We start from the raw sequence: 24,396 nt of genomic DNA on the forward strand, positions 1-24,396 counted from the left end.
CATGGGTAGAGGCTGGAGGCCCCCTGTAAAGGGTGGTCATTCTGGGGCTAATCATTGGGAAGAGGCAAGTCCTACACACGAAGTCATAATTTGGAAGGGAGGCTGCAAACAGTTTCTCTGGAGTTGGGATTTTGATGTAGTGGCCTTCTTTAGGTTTCCCCAAATTGCCATATTCTTTCTTGCTTTAGGGCTTCTGTATGTGCTATTCCCTCTGGCCAGAACGCTCTTCCCCCATCTAACTCCTATCATGAGTCTCAGATCTAAAAAGCAGCCTTCTCTGACCACCTAGACCCTGCCAGGGCTCCTGTCATGTTGCTCTTAGCCCATGTCCTTATTCTTAGACGCATGCATCATCCTTATTCAATGTCCTGCCTCATTTGGTGTCAGACCACAGGTTCTGTGGGCAAGAAAGTGCCCGTCTGGGTCACTCTGCTTCCCCTGCGGCACGGAGCAGAGCATCCCCCCACCCCCCCACCCGCTTCTGGTGAGGGAAGTGGACCCTAAGGTCACATTCTCTGGACAAAGGTTACTCTCTAGTGGCCTCTCGACCAGCCTTCAGTTAAGTCTCATTCATACTTCCAGAGGCCAATCGTGGCCAGACCCACAAATGAGCAGCACTCGAGGCTTGCAGTCATCCCTGATGAGTATCCCAGGGGAGGGTGAGTCTATCTCAGGCGCCAAGAGCTGGGGCTGTTACAGCTGCCCCTCCTCATGGGGAGTCTCCCTTTATTGGTATCTTTGGCTTTGACAATTTGGACTTGATTTTGTTGAGGGTGCCAACCAGTGAATTTCCTTGTAACAGAAAATGTCAAATTCACATGAGATGATGAATATTCCAACAGGTCAACCAGCACAGGGCTTGGTAAAATGTGGGCTAGATCAGGCAGAGCAATGGGGACATGGATGCCTGGTCATCTACACCTGTGTGCACATGCGAAGGCTGAGTTAGGGAGCTGTTGAATATAACGGAAACAGTGACTTGGAATCCTGCAATAATGAGCATCTCCTGAAAAAATGAGCCAAGGACATCATAAAGGGAGACACAGGTCAACTGAAAAATAGCAGGAAGAGAGAGGTACCCATCTGACTCCTGGAAGTACCCAGCAACCCAGATGACTGGAATGGGATAGCACACAAACCTGACCAGAGCCCAGAGAGAGAGGCACAGGATCACCAATAGCACTCAGGTTACCCAAAAGATGGGCCCAAGTTGGACTTTTCTGGAAAGGCCTCCACATGTTGCCAAGGCTTCTAGGGTACAAGTTTCCTTCACCCCATCCATTGGGGATTGGTCCCCCACCAGTGCACGCAGGGCCTCAAATGTTCACATTTGATTGGACACATGTAATGCCAGAATGAAGTGCAGAGTAGGAGGCAATAAACGTTTAGGTCATAAAGCTGGTCAGTTATAATTGACGTTCACTCTTATTTCTCCATTTTGGGATAGTCCATCCATCCTCTTTAACATGGGGGTTGGGGGCACCCTCATACTCCTCCTGCTCAGCATCACAGAGCCACAAAGGAGCCTACAGCTCCCCCCACCCAAGTGTCTCCAGCTGGAAACCCATCTTCTCCCCAGTGCTGGCTGAGAAACCAGTTCAAAGAGGTCCTTTGTCCCCCTGCCAGTAGCAAGGAAGCCCTGTGGGGTTGGGAGGGGTGGGGGAAGCCAAGAGATAGACCAGGCCAGTCCATTTTCCATCAGTCAGCAGAAGGAGAGTGAGTGAGGGCAGGATCTCTGGTCTCTGGGGCCCACCTACACCAGCTTCTTGGCTTTAAAGAAGCTCTTGAGGTGCTGCATCTGCCAGACGCCGATGGCCACAAGGATGAGGGTCTGCAGAATGGACCACCATAGCACTTGCTGGTTGGTGCTCTCACTGGTTTGCCGGAAGCGCTCCTCTCGCCACTGTGGGAGAGGACAATGGAGAACATGCCTGGCTAGAACTGAATCGCCCCCTGGGGGAGGAGCTGGAAGAGCCACTCCCTGGGAGGTTACACATCTTCTGTCCCAACTGGGCCAGCCCAGCCCCTCACCCTCTGGTACTCCTGCTCCTTCTGGATCTGCTCCACCTGCTCCACCAGCTGCTGCACACGCAGATGCAGCAGGGTCAGCTTGTCGTTGGCTGCAAACTCTGCATAATCATTGGTGTGTTCACCCAACTGCATGTCCAAGTGAATGGCCTGGGGAACGGGGGAGCCAAGGGTCGAGGGTCAAGGAGCTCAGCTTTATGCACCTGCAGGAAACCCAGCTTCCACACCCCAGTCTGGGCCTGACACTGGCAGTTCAGTTCCTCACACTCACTGACTCGGGGACTAGCCCTGCTCCGGGTGCCAAAACACCAGATCAGGACCCTGCCTGCATGGAGTTCGATGTTCAAAAGACAGAAGGGATGGGACAACATGTGCAAAGAAACAGGTATGACTCAGTGTTTGAGACAGGCAGCTACTAGAAGTTCCATGTTGGTGGGAGGTGGCGATAGAGAGCTGAGGAGCAGTCAGATGCTCAACAGCTGTCAATTTCACATCATGAAGCTTGGTCTTTATCCTAGGGATGGCAGGGAGCCAAGGGAGGATTTTAAGTCAGTGACTCCCTCCCAGGGCCCCTCTCATTCTTCAGGAGCTGTTCTCTGTATGCTTACTTTATGTAGAGCCTCAGCCCTCTCAATAGGCACCACCCACTGTCCTTCTCACCCCAGGGACTGAGACCTTGAGCCCCCAGGGACAATGGACCTTCCACCTGCCACACTCACCAGTTTGCCATCATAGAAGAGAGCGAACCGGATGGACTCCAGGTGAAGACAGATCTGATGCTCTCCGGGAGACTGGGAGGTGAAGGTGAAGCTGCCCTGAGGGCCATACTGACGGGCCAGAAGGTTCTAGAAGAAGCAGCCTCCAGTGAGCACAGAGCATCTGGCCAGGAACTTGCTTGCAGAAGAGGAACTCTGGGGATATCCCAGGTCCAGTCCCCCACAGGCCACGTGAGAGGGGAGGGTATGAGGGAAATGGCATCAGTTTGGGCTGGCAAGTCTCAGTTCCCAGCATTGACAAAATACAGTACTCTACAGTTTGCAAAGAGCATGGCCTTCCTTGAGCTTTCCTGCCTGTAAAGAGACGGGCCCTGCTCTGAGAAATGGAGGACTAAGCATTGACGCTGGAGGCGTAGGGGGCTGCAGCGAGTCAAAGCATGCCTCACCTTATTCTCGGGGTCCTTCACAAACACGAATAAGTTGATCCACTGCGGAGACGGCTGGTACTTTTCCATAGCAGGGTCATACAGCTCGGTCTTGTAGTTACCTAGTGGAGAGGCAGCCGGGACACATCCCCATCCACACACACAACCAAGGGCCCACTCAGTACCTCCCGGGGCCACTGGGGTCGAGCGAGGAAAGGAAGATCCGGGCGTCTGAGTGCGGGGCCTGACCACAGCTCTCCGCGTCTCACCTCCCCTCTCCAGCTCCCCTTTTTCCCTTCATCCCTGTCTGGATCAGACTTGCCTTCTCGGCGTCCCCAATCCCGGCTCGGGCAGGGGAGGGGATCTTTTGGCCAGACTGCTGTCTACCCATTTACCACCCGTGCCCACCCCAGGCAGGTGAGGAGAGGTGCAGGCCTGAGCTGATGCCGTGGCGCCCATTCCCCATCCCTTCTCAAGACTCTGGGAGCAAGGAGGGCAAGGCCGGGCCTGGCCGCGCGCGCACCTATGACCACGGTGCCATCGGGGATCTCCTGGATGAAGCACTTCTCCTCCAGCTCGCGGACCTCAAGGTAGAACGCGCCCCCGCGGCCCAGCAGCCCCAGCAGCTGCCCCAGCAACAGCGGCAGGGCCAGTCCGGGCGCCCGCCCACAGCCCCATGCCCGCCCGGGGCTGGCCAGAGGCCCAGCGCTTCGCGCCCCGCATGCCCCCGCCACCTTCCCAGGAGAGTCTGCCGGCCTCCGCGCGGAGCCTTCGGAGACTGCGAACTCGCTGGACTACGACTCCCTGGAGGCCCCGCGCGGCCCCGCCCCCGCGCGTTCCGCAGACACACGCTACGCCGGGGCCACGCGAGACCCCGCCTCACCGGTGCGGCGCTCCAGAAGGCTTCCCCCGCCCGGTCTCGCTTAATCGCGCAGAAACCACGGAGGCGTGGGTGCTGTTACCCCATCTTGCTGATGGGGTAACTGAGCCTCAGAGAGGGGAAGGGATTTGCCCTCTGCAGCTTGTAGAGCAGCGGCCGGAGATGGGTGCTGAGAGCGTGGGGATGGGGAAAGTTTATGACCTTGACCTGAACTTTGAACAGCTTAGAATTGATGGTGGGTGGCATGGTGAGACGGAATGAGAACTGCAGAGAAGCCCTGTGGGATTTAGAGGTTGAAGTAGTAATTCAGGAAGAGAAAGAAGAAATAGAAGGGGTAGATTTGACCCAAACCCTGAAGGATGGTTCAAATCTCCCTGAGCAGCAAGAGGCAGGAACAATTTAGGCGGAGGGACCTAGGATTGCCTAGCAGCCAGCAGGCCACTTAAGGGATCAGAGGAAGAAAGAACATGGAGGGAGTAGGTAAGTTGGGCAGAGTCACTGAGGGGGCAGGAAGTGCCAGGCCCGCTTGCACGGGGGACCCTTCCTGCAGAGTCCTTTCCTCTGCACTAGGGACCAAAAAGAAGAGGTTGTGGGTGAGCCTGGAGGGTGCAAGAAGGTGGCAGGATTGCAACTGGAAAAGGAAGAGGGGTACACAACTGAAAGGGCTGGGAGCGTGGGGCCAACGTGACAGGATGGGGACCCAGGAAAAGCAAATCTCAAGAATTCCAAAGCTCACAGTGCCCTGGGTAGAGCAGTGTATACTCAAACTTGTCAGTATAAAGCTGAAGCCCTACCCAGGTGGGGGATGAAGTTCTCCACCGTCTAGTGCCTGGTGATAATAGAGTTTCATTGGTTTATTCAGCAACATTTAATAATGATGATGAAAATAATAATACTTTATTCTTCTGTGCCAGGCACTGTTCTAAGCACTTTTAAGTGTATTAACTGAATTAATCTTTTAAAAACTCTATAAGGTAGACTCTAATGTTATTCTAATTTAACAACTGGGGAAACAGTGGCAAAGAGAAGTTGAGTAATAACTTGCCCAAGGTCATCCAGCTGATAAGTGGCAGGCGTTTGCTTACGCAAACTCTAGGCCAGGTCTTATGATACATGTTGGAAACAAAAATGAATATGACCTATATCCCGTCCTCTAAGACCCCACTGAAGAGCAAAGTCAATACAGTGTTTATTAAGATTAATAATATGTTTTAGCTATCAGGAGTTGTCCCCTCATTTTAGCAGTATGATAATCCTAGGGGAATGTTTTTTATTCCTTCATTGGGAATGATCTTTAAACAAAAATGACAGGTGCAGGTGTTAACAAAAGTCAAATGCTTTAGAAAGGTCAGTTGAGACAGAGGCTGAAAAGCATCTTTTGGATTTGGGAAGCTAGTTCACCGGAGGCCTTTGCAGGAGCTGGGAGCAGAGGCAGAGGTGATGACGCAGTGTTTGAGAGGCCGGGTGAGGTGCTGTCCGTGGTCCTGAATGGTGATTGCTACTAGACCAGTACCACCACTTGTAGTAAAGAACTGTTTTTTGCTGTTGTTTTTATAAAATTTCCAATCCCTCACGAACCAATACTTTTGTAAAATACAATAAAAAATGAAACTGATCATGTTCTTGGATGTAACATCCATGTTAAAATTCTATAAAATTCCTAAACATGTACTCTCAATTTCTGTACTTATCTCATTGCAGGCCTATAACAAACACTCACGGACCAGCACCGGCCTGCAGACCACACTGTGAATAGCACTGTTCTATGGCAGTGGTCCAGCGGTCAGACTGCCCACAGAAATCCCCTGAAAGGACAAAAGTGGAAAATTCTCAGGGCCTACAGTGACACGCATGTAAGGAGATAGTGCGCCAGTGACTTCACAGCAAGATTTCAAGGCCCAGAACCCAGACGTTAGGAAGGGTGATGTGGCTTCCCAAGTAGCAAAAGTATTGTGTTGATGATTTAAAAAACCTGTTTCTGAGAGATGATAGGGCTGGGAATACAAGAGCAGTGAGCCCATCATTCTGGGAACCTCTCACTTGGCAGTAGTCTCATTTCACAGTGGCTGCCAAGACCATTGAACCTGGGTTCCATTTGTGAGACTCAAATGAGACATTGGGGAGCTACATCTAGTTGCTCCATCTGTGGTTCCCCCAAGACCTCAGACTCTGGCAGGCCTCTACTACATGCTGTGCCCTTTCTAGGGGATGCCCTCAGCCCACATCCCTACCCTCTTCTCTACCTGCCTAATTCCTATTCATCCTTTCAAGACTCAAGTGAAGCAGCACTTTCTTAGGTATTTCCGCCCCTGGGCTCTTTGGGGCCTTGTAAATCCCTCTATTGCAGTGTTAACCATATTGAATTGTAACTGCCCATTCACAAGCAAGTCCCTTGGGAGCTGATAGCTGCAAGAGATAAAGACACAGGCTTTAGGGGCCGGTCTGGTGGTGCAAGCGGTTAAGTGCATGTGCTCCGCTGCGGCGGCCCGGGGTTCGCGGGTTCAGAACCCTGGGCGCACACCGACGCACTGCATGAGTGTGCAGTGGATGTTTGGTTAGAGGAAGGAAAGAGAGAAAGGAGAAAGAGACTACGGAGAGTAAAGGGGGGGATAGAGGGAAGAAGAAGAAAGAGAAGTTGGAGGAAGAAAGAGAGAGAAACAGAAGAGGGAAGGGAGGAAGGAGGAAGGAAGAAAGCAAGGATAAAAGAAGGAGGAGAGAAAGAAGGGAGAGAGTCATAATTACAGGAAAAGCCAAAATCTCTATACCCTATGCCTGGCTTTTCGTGTGATGGTGCCCTGCCTCATTTTTCCCATTAGGCATCTCGAACTGGGGATGGTGGGAGTGGGGATGCATCAGGGATAGAATGTTATTCACATAAAATTAGAGCTGCCATATACAATTCTTCTGCTTTGGTGTTAGGTGGATCCTGCTGGCTTGTTGGTGACCTCCACACTATCTCCAGGACACCACCACACCATTGTCTCTTCCTCTGGACCACTGGCCCCTACACTATTCTTCCTCCTTGGCATGTAGAAAAACACCTTCTACTCCTTGTGACCGTCTCTGCAAAGGAAGTGCCTATGAGAGTTCTTTTTCCTGTGCTCTCTGTCCTAGAACACTTAGGCACTAGAGGGGGCATGTGTGCCAAACCCAGGAACATCAAAAATAGTGTCATGCTGGGGCTGGCCCCATGGTGTAGCGATTAAGTGCACGCGCTCCACTGCTGGCGGCCTGGGTTCGGATCCCGGGCGTGCACCGATGCACCCCTTGTCAGGCCATGCTGTGGCGGCGTCCCATATAAAGTGGACGAAGATGGGCACAGATGTTAGCCCGGGGCCAGTCTTCCTCAGCAAAAAAAGAGGAGGATTGACATGGATGTTAGCTAGGGCTGATCTTCCTCACACACGCACACACAAAAAAAGAATAGTGTCACGCTGAACCTGGAACCAACCACTGTTGGTTCACCCACCCCCCTAGGCTCACACTGGTCCCTCTGACCGAGTCCTTCCACTCCTGGTGAATTTTCTTTGAGGTCCCACTGTCTCTCTTTCCAATCCATCCCTCCTCAGGGCTTTAGGCAGTCCATCCCACAGGTCTGTGAACCCTAATTGAAGGCTTGGTCCTCCCTCCCTCCCGCACTGTGGGTGTTCCCATAGGTAGGGCAAATCAAAGGAAGTGGCTGAGCAAATCAAAGGAAGGGCTGCCTCAGTCCCTGAGAGTCAGGAAGCCATGGACCCCAGGACTAAAAGGACTTCTAGGGGTAGTGTGGCCAAATGCCACATACCAGCTCTACTCCAGCCAAGATGCCATTTCACTTTCTCACAGTAAAATGTTTGTAGTGTCCTCAGAAGTCTCCACTGTCTTCCAAACATCCCTTCTGGAAGGGTAAAGAAATGCACAGACTTGGCCAAGGCACCAGTACACCTCTCTGGGCTCAGCTCCCCCAACGGCAAACTCCCCTCACTCCTGAGGTTGTATAGATGAACCTGGACATTGGATGCAGATTTCTCAGACCATCTGTTAGTCACCATCCTGTCCATCAAGTTCCCTAACCTGTAACTGCTCCTGCCCTTGAAGGAAGACTTTCTCTCCAACTTTCATGCATGTGGGAGGCCTCACTCTTCAGGTTCAAAGATCACTCATTGTCTATGATGAGATAAAACCTGGGGGGAAAGGGAGAAGGGAGACATGATGGGGAGACCAAGGTTGATGGAGGAGAGAGGAGGAAGATGATAAATACAGAGAGTAACACAGATACCCTCTACTTACTTCCCCTTTCTCTTCCTCTCTCTCCACTCTTTTCCTCCCCTCATCTCCCTGTACCACTTCCCATCTCCCTTAATCCCTCTGTTTTGAAATGTAGGTTTTGTTATTATTCAAGTATGGTGAGGCCAACACATCAGGAGATGATTGCTATTGAAAAGATAGTTTGTTACAGTTCCCAACAGGAGTGGGTACACCACGCCAAGCAGGGCCACATGGGGAAGCACAGGGTTGGTCATGAGGCAAAAGGAGTGAGGGGAAAGTATGAGCAAAAATCTTTATTGTGGTTTTCATGGGAAGGGATGGGTGAGGCAAGGTAAGCAGGCTTAGGGTTGGCTAGTTTGAATAATTTCTGCAGGCTCTGAAGTGTAGTGACTATTCCAAGTTGTCTGGTCCCTAGCCCTGAGTTGATTAGGACAGGGGGATATTGGTTTGGTGTGTGAGAGTTCAATAAAGATGGTGGTTGGGGGGTATGGGCTTTGGAATAGTTGGTTTGCATATGAAAGTTGCAATCTCAGGGGAGTCCTTTGCTATCTCTAGGAATTGGCTAACCCTGGGAGGGGCAGTCCCTCTGGGTTAGCAAGGCCACAAAATGCCAGAGCATCAAGAATACAGAAAATAAAATATACTTAATACACCCCCAACTGGAGTCCATACCACTGGGTTTCTAAAGGACCATGGCAGCATTCTCTTCCCACCTACACTGAGGGCTTTACAAGCCAGGCGAGGGGGACAGAACAAGGGGTGAGGGAGGAGGGGGAAGAGCAAGGTGATTCACAGCCCTGCCTTCTCTTGGACCGGGGTGGAGCAGGTTGGGGCCCAGGTGGGGTAGCCTAGGTTAAGAGGAAAGTAAGATAATTGGGCTTCTGCTGCTGCTGGCAAGATACTGCTGCACCCAGTCTGGCAAGGCCCTAGCTATTTCAGGCTTTGAAGAATAGATTCAAATGACTCAAGGCAGGCATCCCTCCTCATCCCCATCCCCAAAACCAGGATTCAGGATTCTGTACTGGCTCTGTCATTAGCTGATTGAGTGACCTTGGACATTTCACTTCCCTTCTCTGGTCCTCAGGTTTTCTTGTGCCCTCTGCTCCAGGTGAGGGCTCAGCTTCCTTGTTGCTTGTCCACATTGCAGAGCTCTCTGCTGTGTCAATCACCCCAGCCTACAGGTCTCAACTATGTGAATGCTTGTCAGTTGAATGGGCCCTGCTACCACTGGAGAGGAGGAAGGGAACCCTGGGACTGCTCCCTGGATGTGGGGAGAGGCAATGCTGGTGTTTGCTTCCTGAGGTTGGGGTCTCCTCCTGGGGGAGCTTCTGCCTCAAGGACAAGGGATAGAATCAAAGTCAAGTAAGTTCTCTAATCACCATCAACAGTGACTGACATTATTTGATTTCCAGTTTCCCTGTTCCCCTGAACATATATCAGGAATAAATTACATACCAAATTATACCCACATATACACATATCATATCATATCATTATTATATACTTGCACATTCATATTCTCCTAGTGCTGCCTTCTCTACTTTCCTTGTTATTTAATCCCTCATGAAGTTTCTTTTCCTGTTACTACTCAGACTCCCATCTCTGAGTGTTCTCTAAGCTGTGGCCCTGGATTTAGGAAAACTGTTTGGGACATGGAACCCATCTGCTGCTTTGACTATGTCCAATGCCCAGTGGAGGAGATTTCCAACAGGATTGGTAAGGGTCTGGAAAGAAACTTTCTCTTTGTCTCCACTGCCACAGAAATAGAATGAGCCAACAGTTGTCTACATCTTGCTGGTCCAGCTTTCAATCTGGAGACCTGACTTAAAGAACTCGGGGGAAACCGATGGAACAGACCAGAGAGTATATCAGACGAAGAGCACAGAGAGGCTGGTGTCACCATAGCTTGGGAAGTATGACATGTGTGAGATGAAGATATGTCCCTTTCCTCATCTCACAAGATATAGCAGATCAAGGAACTTCCTGTAAAGTGCTTTAGTAAAACCCAAATTTTAAGACAATGACCATTTTAAAAAGTCTAAACATGGTAAAAGATTGAATGCTTTCTCTCTAAGATCAGGAATGCGGCAAGATGTCTACTCACTATTCTTATTCAACATAATATCAGAAGATCTAGCAACTATAATAAACCTAGAAAAAGAAATAAAAGGCATGCAGATTGGAAAGGAAGAAATAAAACTGTCCCCATTTGTATATGACATGATTGTCTATATACAAACTCTCGAGGAATATACAAGAACCTCTGAACTAATAAATGAGTTTAGCAAGTTCGCAGGATATAAGAGCAACACATACAAATCAATCACATTTCTATATACTAACAATAAACAAAAGGAAACCAAAATTAAAAACATGATACCATTTACAATCACTCCAGAGAAAATGAATTACTCAGGTAAAATCTAAGCAAAATATGTACAGGATCTGTGTGCCAAAAATTACAAAATTCTGAGGAAAGGAATCAAAGAAGACCCAAATAAATGCAGAGGCCTACTGTATTTATAATTGGAACACTCAACATAGTAAAGATGGCAATTCCTTCCAAATTAGGTTTAACTGAATTCCTATCAATATCCCAGCAAGAGTTTGTATAGATAGAGACAAGATTACTCTAAAATTTATATGGAGAGGCAAAGGAACTAGCATAACTAAAACATTTTTGAAGGAGAAGAAAGTGCCAGAAATGAGTCTACCCATTCAAGACATTATATATAGTATTCAAGTAAACAAGACTATAGTAATCAAGACTGTGTGGTATTGGTAGAAGGATAGACATATAGATCAATGGGACAGAATAGAGAACCCAGATGTAGACCCACACAAATAAACCCATCTGATTTCGGCAGAGGTGCAAAAGCTATTCAATGGAGGAAAAATATCTTTTTTAAAAAAATGGACTTATTTTTTACAGCAGTTTTAGGTTCACAGCAAAATTGAATGGAAAGTGCAGAGAGTTCCCATATACCCTTTGCCTCCACACATGCACAATCTCCCTACTATCAACATCCCACATAAAAGTGGTATATTTGTTACAATCAATGAACCTACATTGACACATCATTATCACCCACAGTCCATAGTTTACATTAGGGGTCACTCTTGGTGTTGTATATTATATGGATTTGGGCCAATGTATGACATGTATCCACCATTATCGTACCATACAGAATAGTTTCACTGCCCTAAGAATCCTTTGTGCTCTGCGTATTCACCCTTCCCTCTTCCCTCACTCCTGGCAACCACTGATCTTTTTTCCGTCTCCATAGTTTTGCCTTTTCCAGAATGTCAGATAGTTGGAGTCATACGGTATGTGGCCTTTTCAGAATGGCTTCTTTCACTTAGTAATGCATTTAAGGCCCTCCGTGTCCTTTCCTGGCTTGATAGCTCATTTCTTTTTAGTGCTGAAGAATATTCTATTGTCTGGATGTGACACAGTTTATTTACCCATTTACCTATTGAAGGACATCTTGGTTGCTTCCAACTTTGGGTAATTTTGAATAAAGCCACTATAAACATCTGTGTGCATGTTTTGTGTGGACATAAGTTTTCAACTCCTTTGGGTAAATACGAAGAAGCATGATTGCTGGATTGTATAGTAAGGGTATGTTTAGTTTTGTAAGAAACTGCCAAACTGTATTCCAAGTGGCTGTGCCATTTTGCATTTCCACTAGCAATGAATGAGAGTTCCTGTTGCTCCACATCCTTGCCGTATTTGGTGTTGTCAGTGTTCTGAATTTTGGCCATTCTAACAGGTGTGCGGAGGTATTTCATTGCTGTTTTAATTTGATATTCCCTAATGACTTATGACAATGAGTATGTTTTCATATGTTTATTTGCCATCTGTATATCTTCAGTGAAGTGTCTGTTCAGGTCTTTTAGCCCATTTTTTAATTGGTGGTTTATTTTCTTATTGCTGATTTTCAAGAGTTCTATGTATATTTTGGATAACAGTCCTTTCTCAGATATGTCTTTTGCAAAGATTTTCTCCCAATTTGTGGCTTGACTTCTCATTCTCTTGAAGATAGCCTTTTCAACAAGTGATGCTAGAGCAATTTGGCATCCTTAGACCAAAAAAAAAAAAAAAAAAAAAAGCCTTGACCTAAGTCTCATACCTTATACAAAAATTAATTCAAAATAGACCACAGATTTAAATGTAAAATGTAAAATCATAAAACTTTGAGACGAAAATGTAGGAGAAAGTCTTTGTGATAGAGCTAGGTAAAGAGTTCTTAGACTTGACACCAAAAGCACAACCCATAAAAGGAAAAATTGATAACTTGGACTTCATCAAAATTTTAAAATTTTGCTCTATAAAAGACTCTGTTAAAAGAATGAAAAGACAAGCTACAGACTGGCGGAAAATATTTGTAAACCACATATCTGACAAAGGACTACTATATAGAATATATAAAGATCTTCCAACACTCAAAAGTAAAAAAAAAAAAAATCAAATAGAAAATGGGCAAAAGACATAAAGAGATATCTAATTAAAGAGGATACAAAGATGCATATAATTGCATGGAAAGATGTTCAATATCAGCCATTAGTGAAATGTAAATTAAAACCACAATGAAGTATCATTACACACGTCAGAATGGTTAAAGTAAAAAATAGTGACAACAACAAATGCTGGTGATGATGTGGAGAAACTGGATCACTTATACATTGCTGGTGGGAATGTAAAATGGTACAGCCACTCTTGAAAAGAGTTTATCAGTTTCTTTAAAAACTTAGCATTCAGCTACCACATGACCCAGAAATTGCCCTCCTAGGCATTTATCCCAGAGAAATGAAGACTTACATTCACACATAGACCTGTACACTAATGTTTGTTGCATCTTTATTTGTAATCATCAAAAACTGGAAACAACCCAGATGTCCTTCAATGGCTAAACTGTGAAACATCATAAAGTGGTTACTACTTAATGGTTATTTTCTTTATCCAATTTTTTTTATTGTGGTAAAATACACATAACATAAAATTTACTATCAACCATTTTAAAGTGTACAGTTCAGTGGTATTAAGTACATTCATATTGTTGTGAAACCATCACTACTATCTATCTCCAGAACTCTTTTCATCTTGCAAAACTGAAACTCTATACCCATTAAGTAATAACTCTCCATTCTCCCTTCCCCTCAGCCCTTGGAGGTTTCCATTCTACTTTCTTTATGAATCTGACAATTCTAATTCCTCATATATGTGAAATCATACAGTATTTGTCTTTTTGTGACTGGCTTATTTCACTTAGTATGTCCTCAAGGTTCATCCATGTTGTAGCATATGTCAGAATTTTCTTCCTTTTTAAGGCTGAATAATATTCCATTGTGTGTATATACCACATTTTGCCTATCCATTCATCCATCAATGGACACTTGGATTTCCACGTTTTAGCTATTGTGAATAATGCTGCTATGAATATGAGTATATAAATCTCTCTTCAAGACTCTGCTTTCAGTTCTTTTGAGTATATACCCAGAAGTGGCATTGCTGGATCATATGGTAATTCGATTTTCAATTTTTTGAGTAACCACGACACTGTTCTCCACAGCAGCTGTACCATTTTACATTCCCATCAACAGTGTACAAGTGTTCCTATTTCACTACATCTTTGCCAACACTTGTTTTTTTTTAATACTAGCCATTCTAATGGATATGAGGTACTATCTCATTGTAGTTTTGATTTGTATTTCCCTAATAATTAGTTATGTTGAGAATCTTTTCATATGATTATTGGCTACTTGTATGTCTTCTTAGAGAAATATCTATTCAAGTCCTTTAATGATTTTTGAATTGGGTTGTTTGGAGTTTTTTTGTTGTTGAGTTTTAGGAGTTCTCTATATATTCTAGATATTAATCCCTTATGAGATATATGATTTGCAAATATTTTCTCCCATTCAGCAGGTTGCCTTTTTACTCTGTTGATAGTGTCTTTTAATGCACAAAAATTTTAAATTTTCATAAAGTCCAATTTGTCTATTTTTTCTTTTGTTTCCTGTGCCTTTGGTGTTATATCCAAGAAATCATTGGCAAATCCAGTGTGGTGAAGCTTTTGCGCTATGTGTTCTTCTAAGAGTTTTATAGTTTTGTGTCTTATATTTAGGTCAAGATTCCATTTTGAGTTAATTTTTGTATATGGCAATAAGGGTTCGACTTTATTCTCTTGCATGTGGATATCCAGTTTTCCCAGCACCATTTGTTGAAAAGACTGTCTTTTCCCCCACTGAATGGTCTTGGCACCCTTGTTGAAAATCATTTGACCATATATGTGAGGTTTTATTTGTGGACTCTTTATTCTGTTGCATTGGTCTATCTGTCTGTCTTTATGCCAGTACCACACTGTTTTGATTACTGTAGCTTCGTAGTAAGTTTTGAAATCAACAAGTGTGAGTCCTCCAACTTGTTCTTCTTTTTCAAGATAGTTTTGCCTATTTGGGGTCCCTTGAGATTCCCTATGAATTTTAGGATGGCTTTTTCTATTTGTGTAAAAAACATCATTGGGAATGCATTAAATCTGTAGTGTGCTTTGGGTAGTATTGACATCTTAACAATATTAAGTCTACCAATCCATGAACATGGGATGTCTTTCCATTTATTTATGTCTTCTATAATTTCTTTCAAAAATGTTTTGTAGTTTTCATTGTACAAGTCTTTCACCTCCTTGGTTAATTCCTAAGTATTTTATTTTTTTTGATGCTATTGTAAATGGAATTTAAAAATTAATTTCCTTTTCAGTTTGTTCATGTTAGAGTATAGAAATGCAACTGATTTTTGTCTTTCTATCTTGCTACTTGGCTGAATTTGTTTATTAGTTCTAACAGTTTTTTTGTGGGGAATCTTTAGGGTTTTCTATATAGAAGATCATATCATCTGTGAAGAGAGATAATTTTACTTCTTCCTTTCCAATTTGGGTGCCTTTTATTTCTTTTTCATGCCTAATTGTTTTGGCTAAGACTTCCAGTACTATGTTAAATAGAAGTAGCAAAAGTGGGCATCCTTGTCTTTTTCCTAATCTTAGAGAAAAAGCATTCAGTCTGTCACCAGTGAGTATGATGTTCACTGTGGACTTTTCATATGTGGCTTTTATTATGTTGAGGTAGTTTCCTTCTATTCCTAGTTTGAGTGTTTTTATCATGAAAGGGTGTTGAATTTTGTCAAATGCTTTTTCTGCATCAATTGGGATGATCATGTGTGATTTTTCCCTTTATTCTCTTAATGTGGTGTATTACTTTGATGAACTTTTGTATGTTGAACCATCCTTTCATTCCAGGAATAAATCCCACTTGGTCATGGTGTAAAATCTTTTTAATATGCTGCCTAATGTGGTTTGCTGGCATTTTGTGGTGGACTTCTGCATCAATTTTCATAAGGGATATTGCTCTGTAGTTTCTTTTCTTGCAGTGTTTTTGTCTGGATTTGGTATTATGGTAGTGCTAAATTATCCTGAATGAATGAATTAGAAATGAGTTAGGGAATGTTCCCTCTTCTTCAATTTTTTGGAAAAGTTTGAGAAGAATTGGTGTTAATTCTTCTTTAAATGTTTGGTAGAATTCACCAGAAGCCATAAGGTCCAGGGCTTTTGTCTGTTAGGAGGTTTTTTATTACTGATTCAATCTCCTTGCTAGTTATAGGTCTATCCAGATTTTCTATTTCTTTGTGGTTTACTCTTGGTAGATTATGTGTTTCTAGGAATTTGTCTGTTTCCTCTAGGTTATCCAATTTTTTTGGCATACAATTTTTCATAATACTCTCTTAAAATCCTTTTTGTTTCTCTAAATTGGTAGTAATGTCCTCACTTTCATTTCTTATTTTGCTAATTTGAGTCTTCTCCCTTCTTTTCTTAGTCCATCTATCTAAAGGTTTGTCAATTTCATTGATTTTTTCTCTATTATTTTTCTATTCTCTATTTTTGTTTATCTCTGCTCTAATCTTTGTTATTGTCTTCCTTCTGCTAGCTTTGGGTTTAGTTTGTTCTTGTTTTTCTAGTTTTTTAAGTTGTAAAGTGAGGTTGTTGATTTGAGATCTTTCTTGTTTATTTTTTTTAAATTTTTGTTTATTGCAGTAACATTGGTTTATAACATTGTATAAATTTCGGTTGTACATCATTATACTTCTATTTCTGCATAGATTACATCATGTTCACCACCCAAAGACTAATTACAACCCATCACGACACACATGTGCCGAATTATCCCTTCCCCCCTCCTCGCTCCCCCTCCCCTCTGGTAACCACCAATCTAATCTCTGTCTCTATGTGTTTGTTTATTGTTGTTATTATCTACTACTTAATGAAGGAAATCATATGGTCTTTGACCTTCTCCCTCTGACTTATTTCACTTTGCATAATACCCTCAATGTCCATCCATGTTGTCACAAATGGCTGGATTTCATCATTTCTTATGGCTGGGTAGTATTCCATTGTGTATATATACCACATCTTCTTTATCCATTCGTCCCTTGATGGGCACTTAGGTTGCTTCCAAGTCTTGGCTATTGTGAATAATGCTGCAATGAACACAGGGGCGCATGTATCTTTATGCATTGCTGTTTTCAAGTTCTTTGGATAAATATCCAGCAGTGGAATAGCTGGATCATATGGTAGTTCTATCCTTGACTTTTTGAGGAATCTCCATACTGTTTTCCATAGTGGCTGCACCAGTTTGCACTCTCACCAGCAGTGTATGAGAGTTCCCTTCTCTCCACATCCTCTCCAACACTTGTTGTTTCCTATCTTGTTAATTATAGCCATTCTGACGGGCGTGAGGTGATGTCTCATTGTAGTTTTGATTTGCATTTCCCTGATAGTTAATGATTTTGAACATCTTTTCATGTGTCTGTTGGCCATCTGTATATCTGCTTTGGAGAAATGTCTGTTCAGGTCTTTTGCCCATTTTTTAATTGGGTTGGTAGTTTTTTTGTTGTTGAGATGCATGAGTTTTTTTATATATTTTGGAGATTAACCCCTTATCAGATATATGGTTTGCAAATATCTTCTCCCAATTGTTAGGTTGTCCTTTCGTTTTGTTGATGGTTTCCTTTGCTGTGCAGAAGCTTTTTAGTTTGATGTAGTCCCATTTGTTTATTCTTTCCATTGTCTCCCTTGCCTGGTCAGACACGGTGCTTGAAAATATGTTGCTAAGACCGATGTCGAAGAGCATACTGCCTATGTTTTCTTCTAGAATTTTCATAGTTTCAGGTCTTACATTCAAGTCTTTAATCCATTTTGAGTTAATTTTTGTGTATAGTGTAAGGTAAGGGTCTACTTTCATTTTTTTGCATGTGGCTATCCAGTTTTCTCAACACCATTTGTTGAAGAGACTTTCTTTTCTCCATTGTGTGTTCTTGGCTCCTTTGTCAAAGATTAGCTGTCCATAGATGTGTGGGTTTATTTCTGGGCTTTCGATTCTATTCCATTGATCTGTGTGTCTGTTTTTGTGCCAGTACCATGCTGTTTTGGTTACTATAGCTTTGCAGTATATTTTGAAATCAGGGAGTGTGATACCTCCAGCTTTGTTCTTTTTTCTCAGGATTCCTTTAGCTATTTGGGGTCTTTTGTTGTTCCATATAAATTTTAGGATTCTTTGTTCTATTTCTGTGAGAAATGTTGTTGGAACTTTGATAGGGATTGCATTGAATCTACAGATTGCTTTAGGAAGTATGGACATCTTAACTATGTTAATTCTTCCAATCCAAGAGCACGGAATATCTTTCCATTTCTTTGTGTCTTCTTCGATTTCTTTCAGAAATGTTTTATAGTTTTCAGTGTACAGATCTTTCACCTCTTTGGTTAAGTTTATTCCTAGGTATTTTATTCTTTTTGTTGCAATTGTAAATGGGATTGTATTCTTAATTTCTCTTTCTGCTACTTCGTTGTTAATGTATAGAAATGCAACTGATTTTTGTATGTTGATTTTGTATCCTGCAACTTTACCATATTTGTTTATTACTTCTAAAAGTTTTCTGGTGGATTCTTTAGGGTTTTCTATATATAAAATCATGTCATCTGCAAATAGTGAGAGTTTCACTTCTTCCTTTCCAATTTGGATCCCTTTTATTTCTTTCTCTGGCCTGATTGCTCTGGCTAGGACTTCCAGTACTATGTTAAATAGGAGTGGGGACAGTGGGCATCCTTGTCTGGTTCCTGTTCTTAGAGGGATAGGTTTCAGCTTTTCACCATTGAGGATGATTTTAGCTGTGGGTTTCTCATATACAGCCTTTATTATGTTGAGGTACTTTCCTTCTATACCCATTTTATTCAGAGTTTTTATCATAAATGGGTGCTATATCTTGTTAAATGCTTTCTCTGCATCTATTGACATGATCATGTGATTTTTATTCTTCACTTTATTAATGTGGTGTATTACGTTGATTGATTTGCGAATGTTGAACCATCCCTGCATACCTGGAATAAATCCCACTTGATCATGGTGTATAATCTTTTTAACATATTGTATTTTCTTGTTTATTAATGTAAGCATTTAGAGCTTTAAATTTCCCCTTTAGCACTGCTTTCTCTGTGTCCCACAAGCTTTGGTATGTTGTTTTCATTGTTAATCATCTCTAAGTGTTTTAGAGATGTGATTTATTCTTGATCCATTGGTTGTTTAAGAGTGTGTTGTTTAAAGAGAAAAAAAATGATGTAATTACAATCATGCAGTCCCCTTCGCTAGATTGTAAGTACCATATGGCCAGACAATGTGTCTTTTTTTAAAAAAATTATTATTTTTTTCTTTTATTGAGGTCATATTGGCTTATAACATTGTGTAAATTGCAGGTATACATTATTATATTTCAGTGTCTGTATAGACTGCATCTCACTACTGGTGCTCACCACCAATAGTCTAATTTTTATCCATTACCATATATATGTGCCCCTTTACCCCCTTTGCCCACTCCCCACCTTCCTTCCCCTCTGGTAACCACCAATCTGTTCTTCTTATCTACGTGTTTGTTTATCTTCCACATATGAGTGAAATGATACAGTGTTTGTCTTTCTCTGACTTATTTCGCTTAGCCTAATACCCTCAAGGTCCATCTATGTTGTTGCAAATGGCATGATTTTTTTCTTTTTTATGGCTGAGTAGTATGGCTGAGTGTATATATATACCACATCTTCTTTATCCATTTATCAGTCGACGGGCACTTGGTTGGCTTCCACGTCTTGGCTACTGTGAATAATGCTGCACTGAACATAGGGGTGCATAAGTCTCTTTGAATTGTTGATTTCAAGTTCCTTGGATAAATGCCCAGTAGTGGGATAGTTGGGTCGTATGGTATTTCTATTTTTAATTTTTTGAGAAACCTCTATACTGTTTTCCACAGAGGCTGCACCAGTTTGCATTCCCACCATTAGTGTATGAGGGATCCCTTTTCTCCACATCCTTTCCAACATTTGTTGTTTTTCATCTTGGTAATTATAGCCATTCTAACAGGTGTAAGGTGATATCTCATTTTAGTTTTGATTTGCATTTCCCTGATGATTAGTGATGTTGAACATCTTTGCAAGTGCCTGCTGGCCATCTGTATATCTTCTTTGGAGAAAATGTCTGTTCATTTCCTCTGCCCACGTTGTTCATTTTTTTGTTGTTGAATTGTATGAGTTCTTTATATATTTTGGAAATTAATTCCTTGTCAGATATATGATTTGCAAATATCTTCTCCCAGTTGGTGGGTTATCTTTTTGTTTTTTTGATGATTTCCTATGGCATGCAGAAGCTTTTTGTAGTCCCATTTGTTTATTTTTTCTTTTGTTTCCCTTGCCTGAGTAGACTTTGTATTCAAAAAGATGCTGCTAAGACGGATGTCAAAGAATATATTGCCTATATTTTCTTCTAAGTGTTTTATGGTTTCAGGTTTCAGGTCTTACATTGAAGTCTTTAATCCATTTTGAGTTAATTTCTGTGCGTGGTGTAAGATAATGGTCCACTTTCATTCTTTTGCATGGGGCTGTCCAGTTTTCCCATCACCATTTATTTAAGAGACTTTCCTTTCTCCATTGTATGTTCTTGGCTCCTTTGTCAAAGATTAGCTGTCCAGAGATATGTGGTTTAATTTCTGGACTGTCAAATCTGTTCCATTGATCTGTCTGTCTGTTTTTCTGCCAGTACAATGCTGTTTTGATTATTATAGCTTTGTAGTATAATTTGAATTCAGGGAGTGTGATACCTCTATGTTCTTTTTTCTCAGGATTATTTTTGCTATTCAGGGTCTTTTGTTGTTCCATATAAGTTTTAGGATTCTTTGTTCTATTTTTGTGAAGAATGTCATTGAGATTCTGATTGGGATTGCACTGAATCTATAGATTGCTTAGGTAGAATGTGTCTGTTTTTGAATCACCAACATATTTCTAACACCAAGTATAAAGCTTGGCACAAACTATGTGCTCAATCCATAGAGGTTAAATAAATAAGTGAATAGCTCCAATCACACACACACACAAAATCTGTTGTCTAATTTCCACAAATTTGTGAATTTTCCAGTTTTCCTTCTGTTATGGATTTCTAACTTCTTCTCATTGTTGTCAGAAAAGATACTTTGGGGCCGGCCCCGTGGCTTAGCGGTTAAGTGCTATGCACTCCGATGCTGGCAGCCCGGGTTCGGATCCCGGGCTCGCACCGACGCACCGCTTCTCCGGCCATGCTGAGGCCGCGTCCCACATACAGCAACTAGAGGGATGTGCAACTATGACATACAACTATCTACTGGGGCTTTGGGGGAAAAATAAATAAATAAAAATTAAAAGAAAAAAAAAAGAAAAGATATTTTGGATGATATCTATCTTTTAAAAATCTATTGAGACTTAATTTGTCTCAATATATGCCTAATATTTCATCTATCCTGGAAGATGTCCCACGTGCATTTGAGAAGAATGTGTATTCTGTTGTTGTTAGGTAGAGTGTTTTGTATACATCTGTTAGATCTAGTTGATTTATTGGGTTGTTCAAGTCCTCTATTTCCTTACTTATCTTCTGCCTGGTTGTTCTATCCATTATGGAGAGTGGGGTATTGAAGTCTCCAACTATTATTGTAGAACCGTCTATTTCTCCCTTCAATTCTTATTTTTCTTCATATATTTTGATGGTCTGTTATTACATACGTAAAGGTTTATAACCATCGTATCTTCTAGCTGTATTGAACTTTTATTAATATATAATGTTCTTTGTCTCTTGTAACTTTTTCCAATTTAAAGTCTATTTTGTCTGATATTAGTATAGCCACTCCTGCTCTCTTCTTGTTACTATTTGCATGGAATATCCTTTTCCATTCTTTCACTTTCAAACCTGTTTGTGTCTTTGAACCTACAGTGAGTTTCTTATAGACAGCATATAGTTGGATCATGTTTTTTTTTTTTAATCCATTCTGCCAATCTTTGTCTTTTGATTGGAGACTTTAATCTATTTACATTTTAAAGTAATTACTGATAAGGAGGGACTTACTTCTGTCATTTTGCTATTTGTTTTCTATTTCCCTTATAGCTTTTTTGTCTTTCATTTCCTGTATTTATTGTCTTCTTTTTTGTTAATTTTAGTAGTGAAATGTTTAAGTTCCTTTCTCATTTCCTTTTGTGTATATTCTTTAGCTATTTTCTTTTTGTTACCATGGGGATTACGTTTAACATCCTAAAGTTATAACACTCTACTTTGAATTTATACCAGTTTACCTTCAATAACATACAAAAACTCTGCTCCTTTAACAGCTCTGCTCTTACCCCTTTCAGTTGTTGATAGCACAAAATTATATCTTTATACATTGTGTGTAATGGTTACTTCTTACTATGAAAAGAAACGGTTGATACATCCAATAAACTGAATAAATCTCCAGAGAATTATGCTGAGTGATAAAAGCCAACCTTAAAGGTTACATACTGTATCATTCCATTTATATAACATTCTTGAAATGACAAAATTATAGAAATGGAAAATACAGATCAGTGGTTGGGGTTAAGGAGGGGAGAAGGGGTAGGGAAGTGGGTGTGGCTATAATAGGACAACATCAGGGATCCTTGTGTGATGGAAATGTTCTCTATCTTGACTGCATCAATGTCAATATCCTGGTTGTGATATTGTATTATACTTGGGCAAGATGTTGTCATCGGGGGAAACTAGGTAATGGGAACACTGGATCTCTCTGCATTATTTCTTACAACTGCATGTGAATCTATAATTATCTCCACTTAAAAAGTTTAATTTAAAAAATACCTGAAACTATTATTATAAAATATTATCACTTATTAATTCTGAATGGTGGTTACATCAGCAGTAATAGTATGTAGTTATAATAGCACTAAGAAAAACACAACCAGGGGGCCAGCCTGGTGGCACAAGCGGTTAAGTGCGCACGCTCTGCTGCAGCAGCCCAGGGTCCTCTGGTTCAGACCCCGGGCGTGCACCGACGCACTGCTTGGCAAGCCATGCTGTGGCGGCATCCCATATAAAGTGGTGGAAGACGGGCACGGATGTTAGCCCAGGGTCAGTCTTCCTCAGCAAAAAAAAGAGGAGGATTAGCAGATGTTAGCACAGGGCTGATCTCCTCACAAAAAAAAAAACACACACACAAAAAAACACAAGCAGCAATTCATAGAAGAAAACAAATGACCAATAAAAAATGGTCAGTATCCAAGGAAATAAAAATTAAAAGGATAGTGAAACACAATTTTTCATCCACTAATTTTGCAAAGATTAAAAAGGTTAAGAACATTTACCAGGGTGTGGGGAAGTAAGCACTCCCACACACTCCTGGTGCGACTGTAAATTGGTACAATGTTTTGGGGAAGACAATTTTGTGATCTCTATCAACAAAACTGTTCTACAGTAATGCCTTTTAGAAAATTAACAAGAATGTTTACTGCAGCGTTATTTGTAAGAGCAAATAATTAGGAGGAAAGAAATCTTAACCACTTCATCAGAGGAATGGTTAAAAAAAAAAGGTACATTCATATTACAGAATATTGTTATTGTTAAGAAAAATAAGGTAAAGACATTCTGTTGAAGGGGAAACGTGAACACACTCCCACTAAACCTCCCTTTCTAGGGCCAAACGAAACAAAAAAGAGAACCCCAAACAGAGAGAAAACCTATGAAACCTTGATGTAGCACAATCATAAACTGCTAACTCCGAAGAGCTGCCAAACACACTGAAATTTAGATAAAACCCAGGAATGACACGACTCAGACCTCTGCTGATCTCACACTGAATGCAGAGCTCTCCAAAACCGGACAGCTCCGCCCAGAGACCCCCACCAATATCCCTTTACCTGCCGGCCACTGGGACACTGAACCCTGGTCCAGAGACAGCCATCATGGCCGGAATCCGGCAGCAAAGCCCGCGTGGATGAGCGTGTGGTGGTGTGGAAGCATCCAGACCAGATTAAAGAGCTTGCAGTAGTGTGGAAGCATACAGACCAGATTTAAGAGTGGATGGGGCTTGGAGGGCCCCAGTGGTAAAGGGAGAACATGTCTTTTGTTTGTTTGTTTTTCCGGAAGATAAACTCCTTCATTGTTTGTGTCATTTTTTTTCAAAGTTCAATTTTTCTTTTCTTTTTTTTTCTTGTGAGGAAGATCAGCCCTGAGCTAACATCCATGCCAATCCTCCTCTCTTTGCTGAGGAAGACTGGCCCCTGGCCAACATCCGTGCCTATCTTCCTCCACTTTATATGGGACGCTGCTGCAGCATGGCCTGACAAGCAGTGCACTGGTGCACGCCTGAGATCCGAACCTGGGCGCCAGCAGTGGAGCGCTCGCACTTTAACCTCTATGCCACAGGGCCTGGGCCGACCCCAAAGTTCAATTTTTTAAAATAGAAGCAAACCCAGAGTAGTAGATGCTAGGTTCGAATCTTGTTCTGCTCATAATTTGCTCCGCGACCTCAAACTGCGTTAGTTTCGTCATCTGTAAAAACCTGATAATCATCACCAGTCGCCGGGCCGCGACGACGGTCAACCGAAAGAATTTTTCAATTCTGGGGCCCCAATTCGGTCTCAGGTACAAGCGGCTCGCCAATCAGGTACTGCCGCGCCACGGCCGCGGGGCATCTCGGGACTTGTAGTCCACCCAGCGGAACTCGCTGTCCCGACAGGCC

General features: G+C 42.4%; 2 protein-coding genes across 3 annotated transcripts in view; one reads left to right on the forward strand and one right to left on the reverse strand.

Annotated features, from left to right (window-relative positions):
* The window catches only part of HNRNPAB (heterogeneous nuclear ribonucleoprotein A/B), a 314,463-nt gene that overhangs the window by 101,709 nt on the left and 188,358 nt on the right, over positions 1 to 24,396 (forward strand). The window lies entirely within an intron of this gene.
* LOC131409763 (transmembrane emp24 domain-containing protein 9-like) lies at positions 646 to 24,232 on the reverse strand. Of its 2 annotated transcripts, XM_058547453.1 has the most exons (6): positions 23,573 to 24,232; positions 8,103 to 8,212; positions 3,191 to 3,291; positions 2,748 to 2,873; positions 2,032 to 2,178; positions 646 to 1,903 (listed from the first exon to the last, which is right to left on the reverse strand). In XM_058547453.1, exons 2-6 carry the CDS (start codon positions 8,152 to 8,154, stop codon positions 1,754 to 1,756), a joined length of 576 nt encoding a protein of 191 aa, XP_058403436.1. In that variant the 5' UTR covers positions 8,155 to 8,212; positions 23,573 to 24,232; the 3' UTR covers positions 646 to 1,753. The 2 variants fall into 2 exon arrangements, with proteins under 2 accessions (XP_058403436.1, XP_058403445.1); XM_058547462.1 differs by lacking the exon at positions 8,103 to 8,212 and having other exon boundaries at positions 647 to 1,903.

Source organism: Diceros bicornis, chromosome 1, assembly GCF_020826845.1.
Source record: "Diceros bicornis minor isolate mBicDic1 chromosome 1, mDicBic1.mat.cur, whole genome shotgun sequence".
Classification (NCBI taxonomy): Eukaryota; Metazoa; Chordata; class Mammalia; order Perissodactyla; family Rhinocerotidae; genus Diceros; species Diceros bicornis.

What these genes read in the sequence shown, in the direction of transcription:
- LOC131409763 (XM_058547453.1), bottom strand. Translation starts at nt 8,154, where the DNA reads ATGCATGAAAGTTGGAGAGAAAGTCTTCCTTCAAGGGCAGGAGCAGTT. An exon ending in TGAAGGACCCCGAGAATAAG is followed by an intron (nt 2,874 to 3,190) that starts GTGAGGCATGCT and finishes TGCTTCTTCTAG; the next exon opens with AACCTTCTGGCCCGTCAGTA. An exon ending in AGGAGCAGGAGTACCAGAGG is followed by an intron (nt 1,904 to 2,031) that starts GTGAGGGGCTGG and finishes CCTCTCCCACAG; the next exon opens with TGGCGAGAGGAGCGCTTCCG.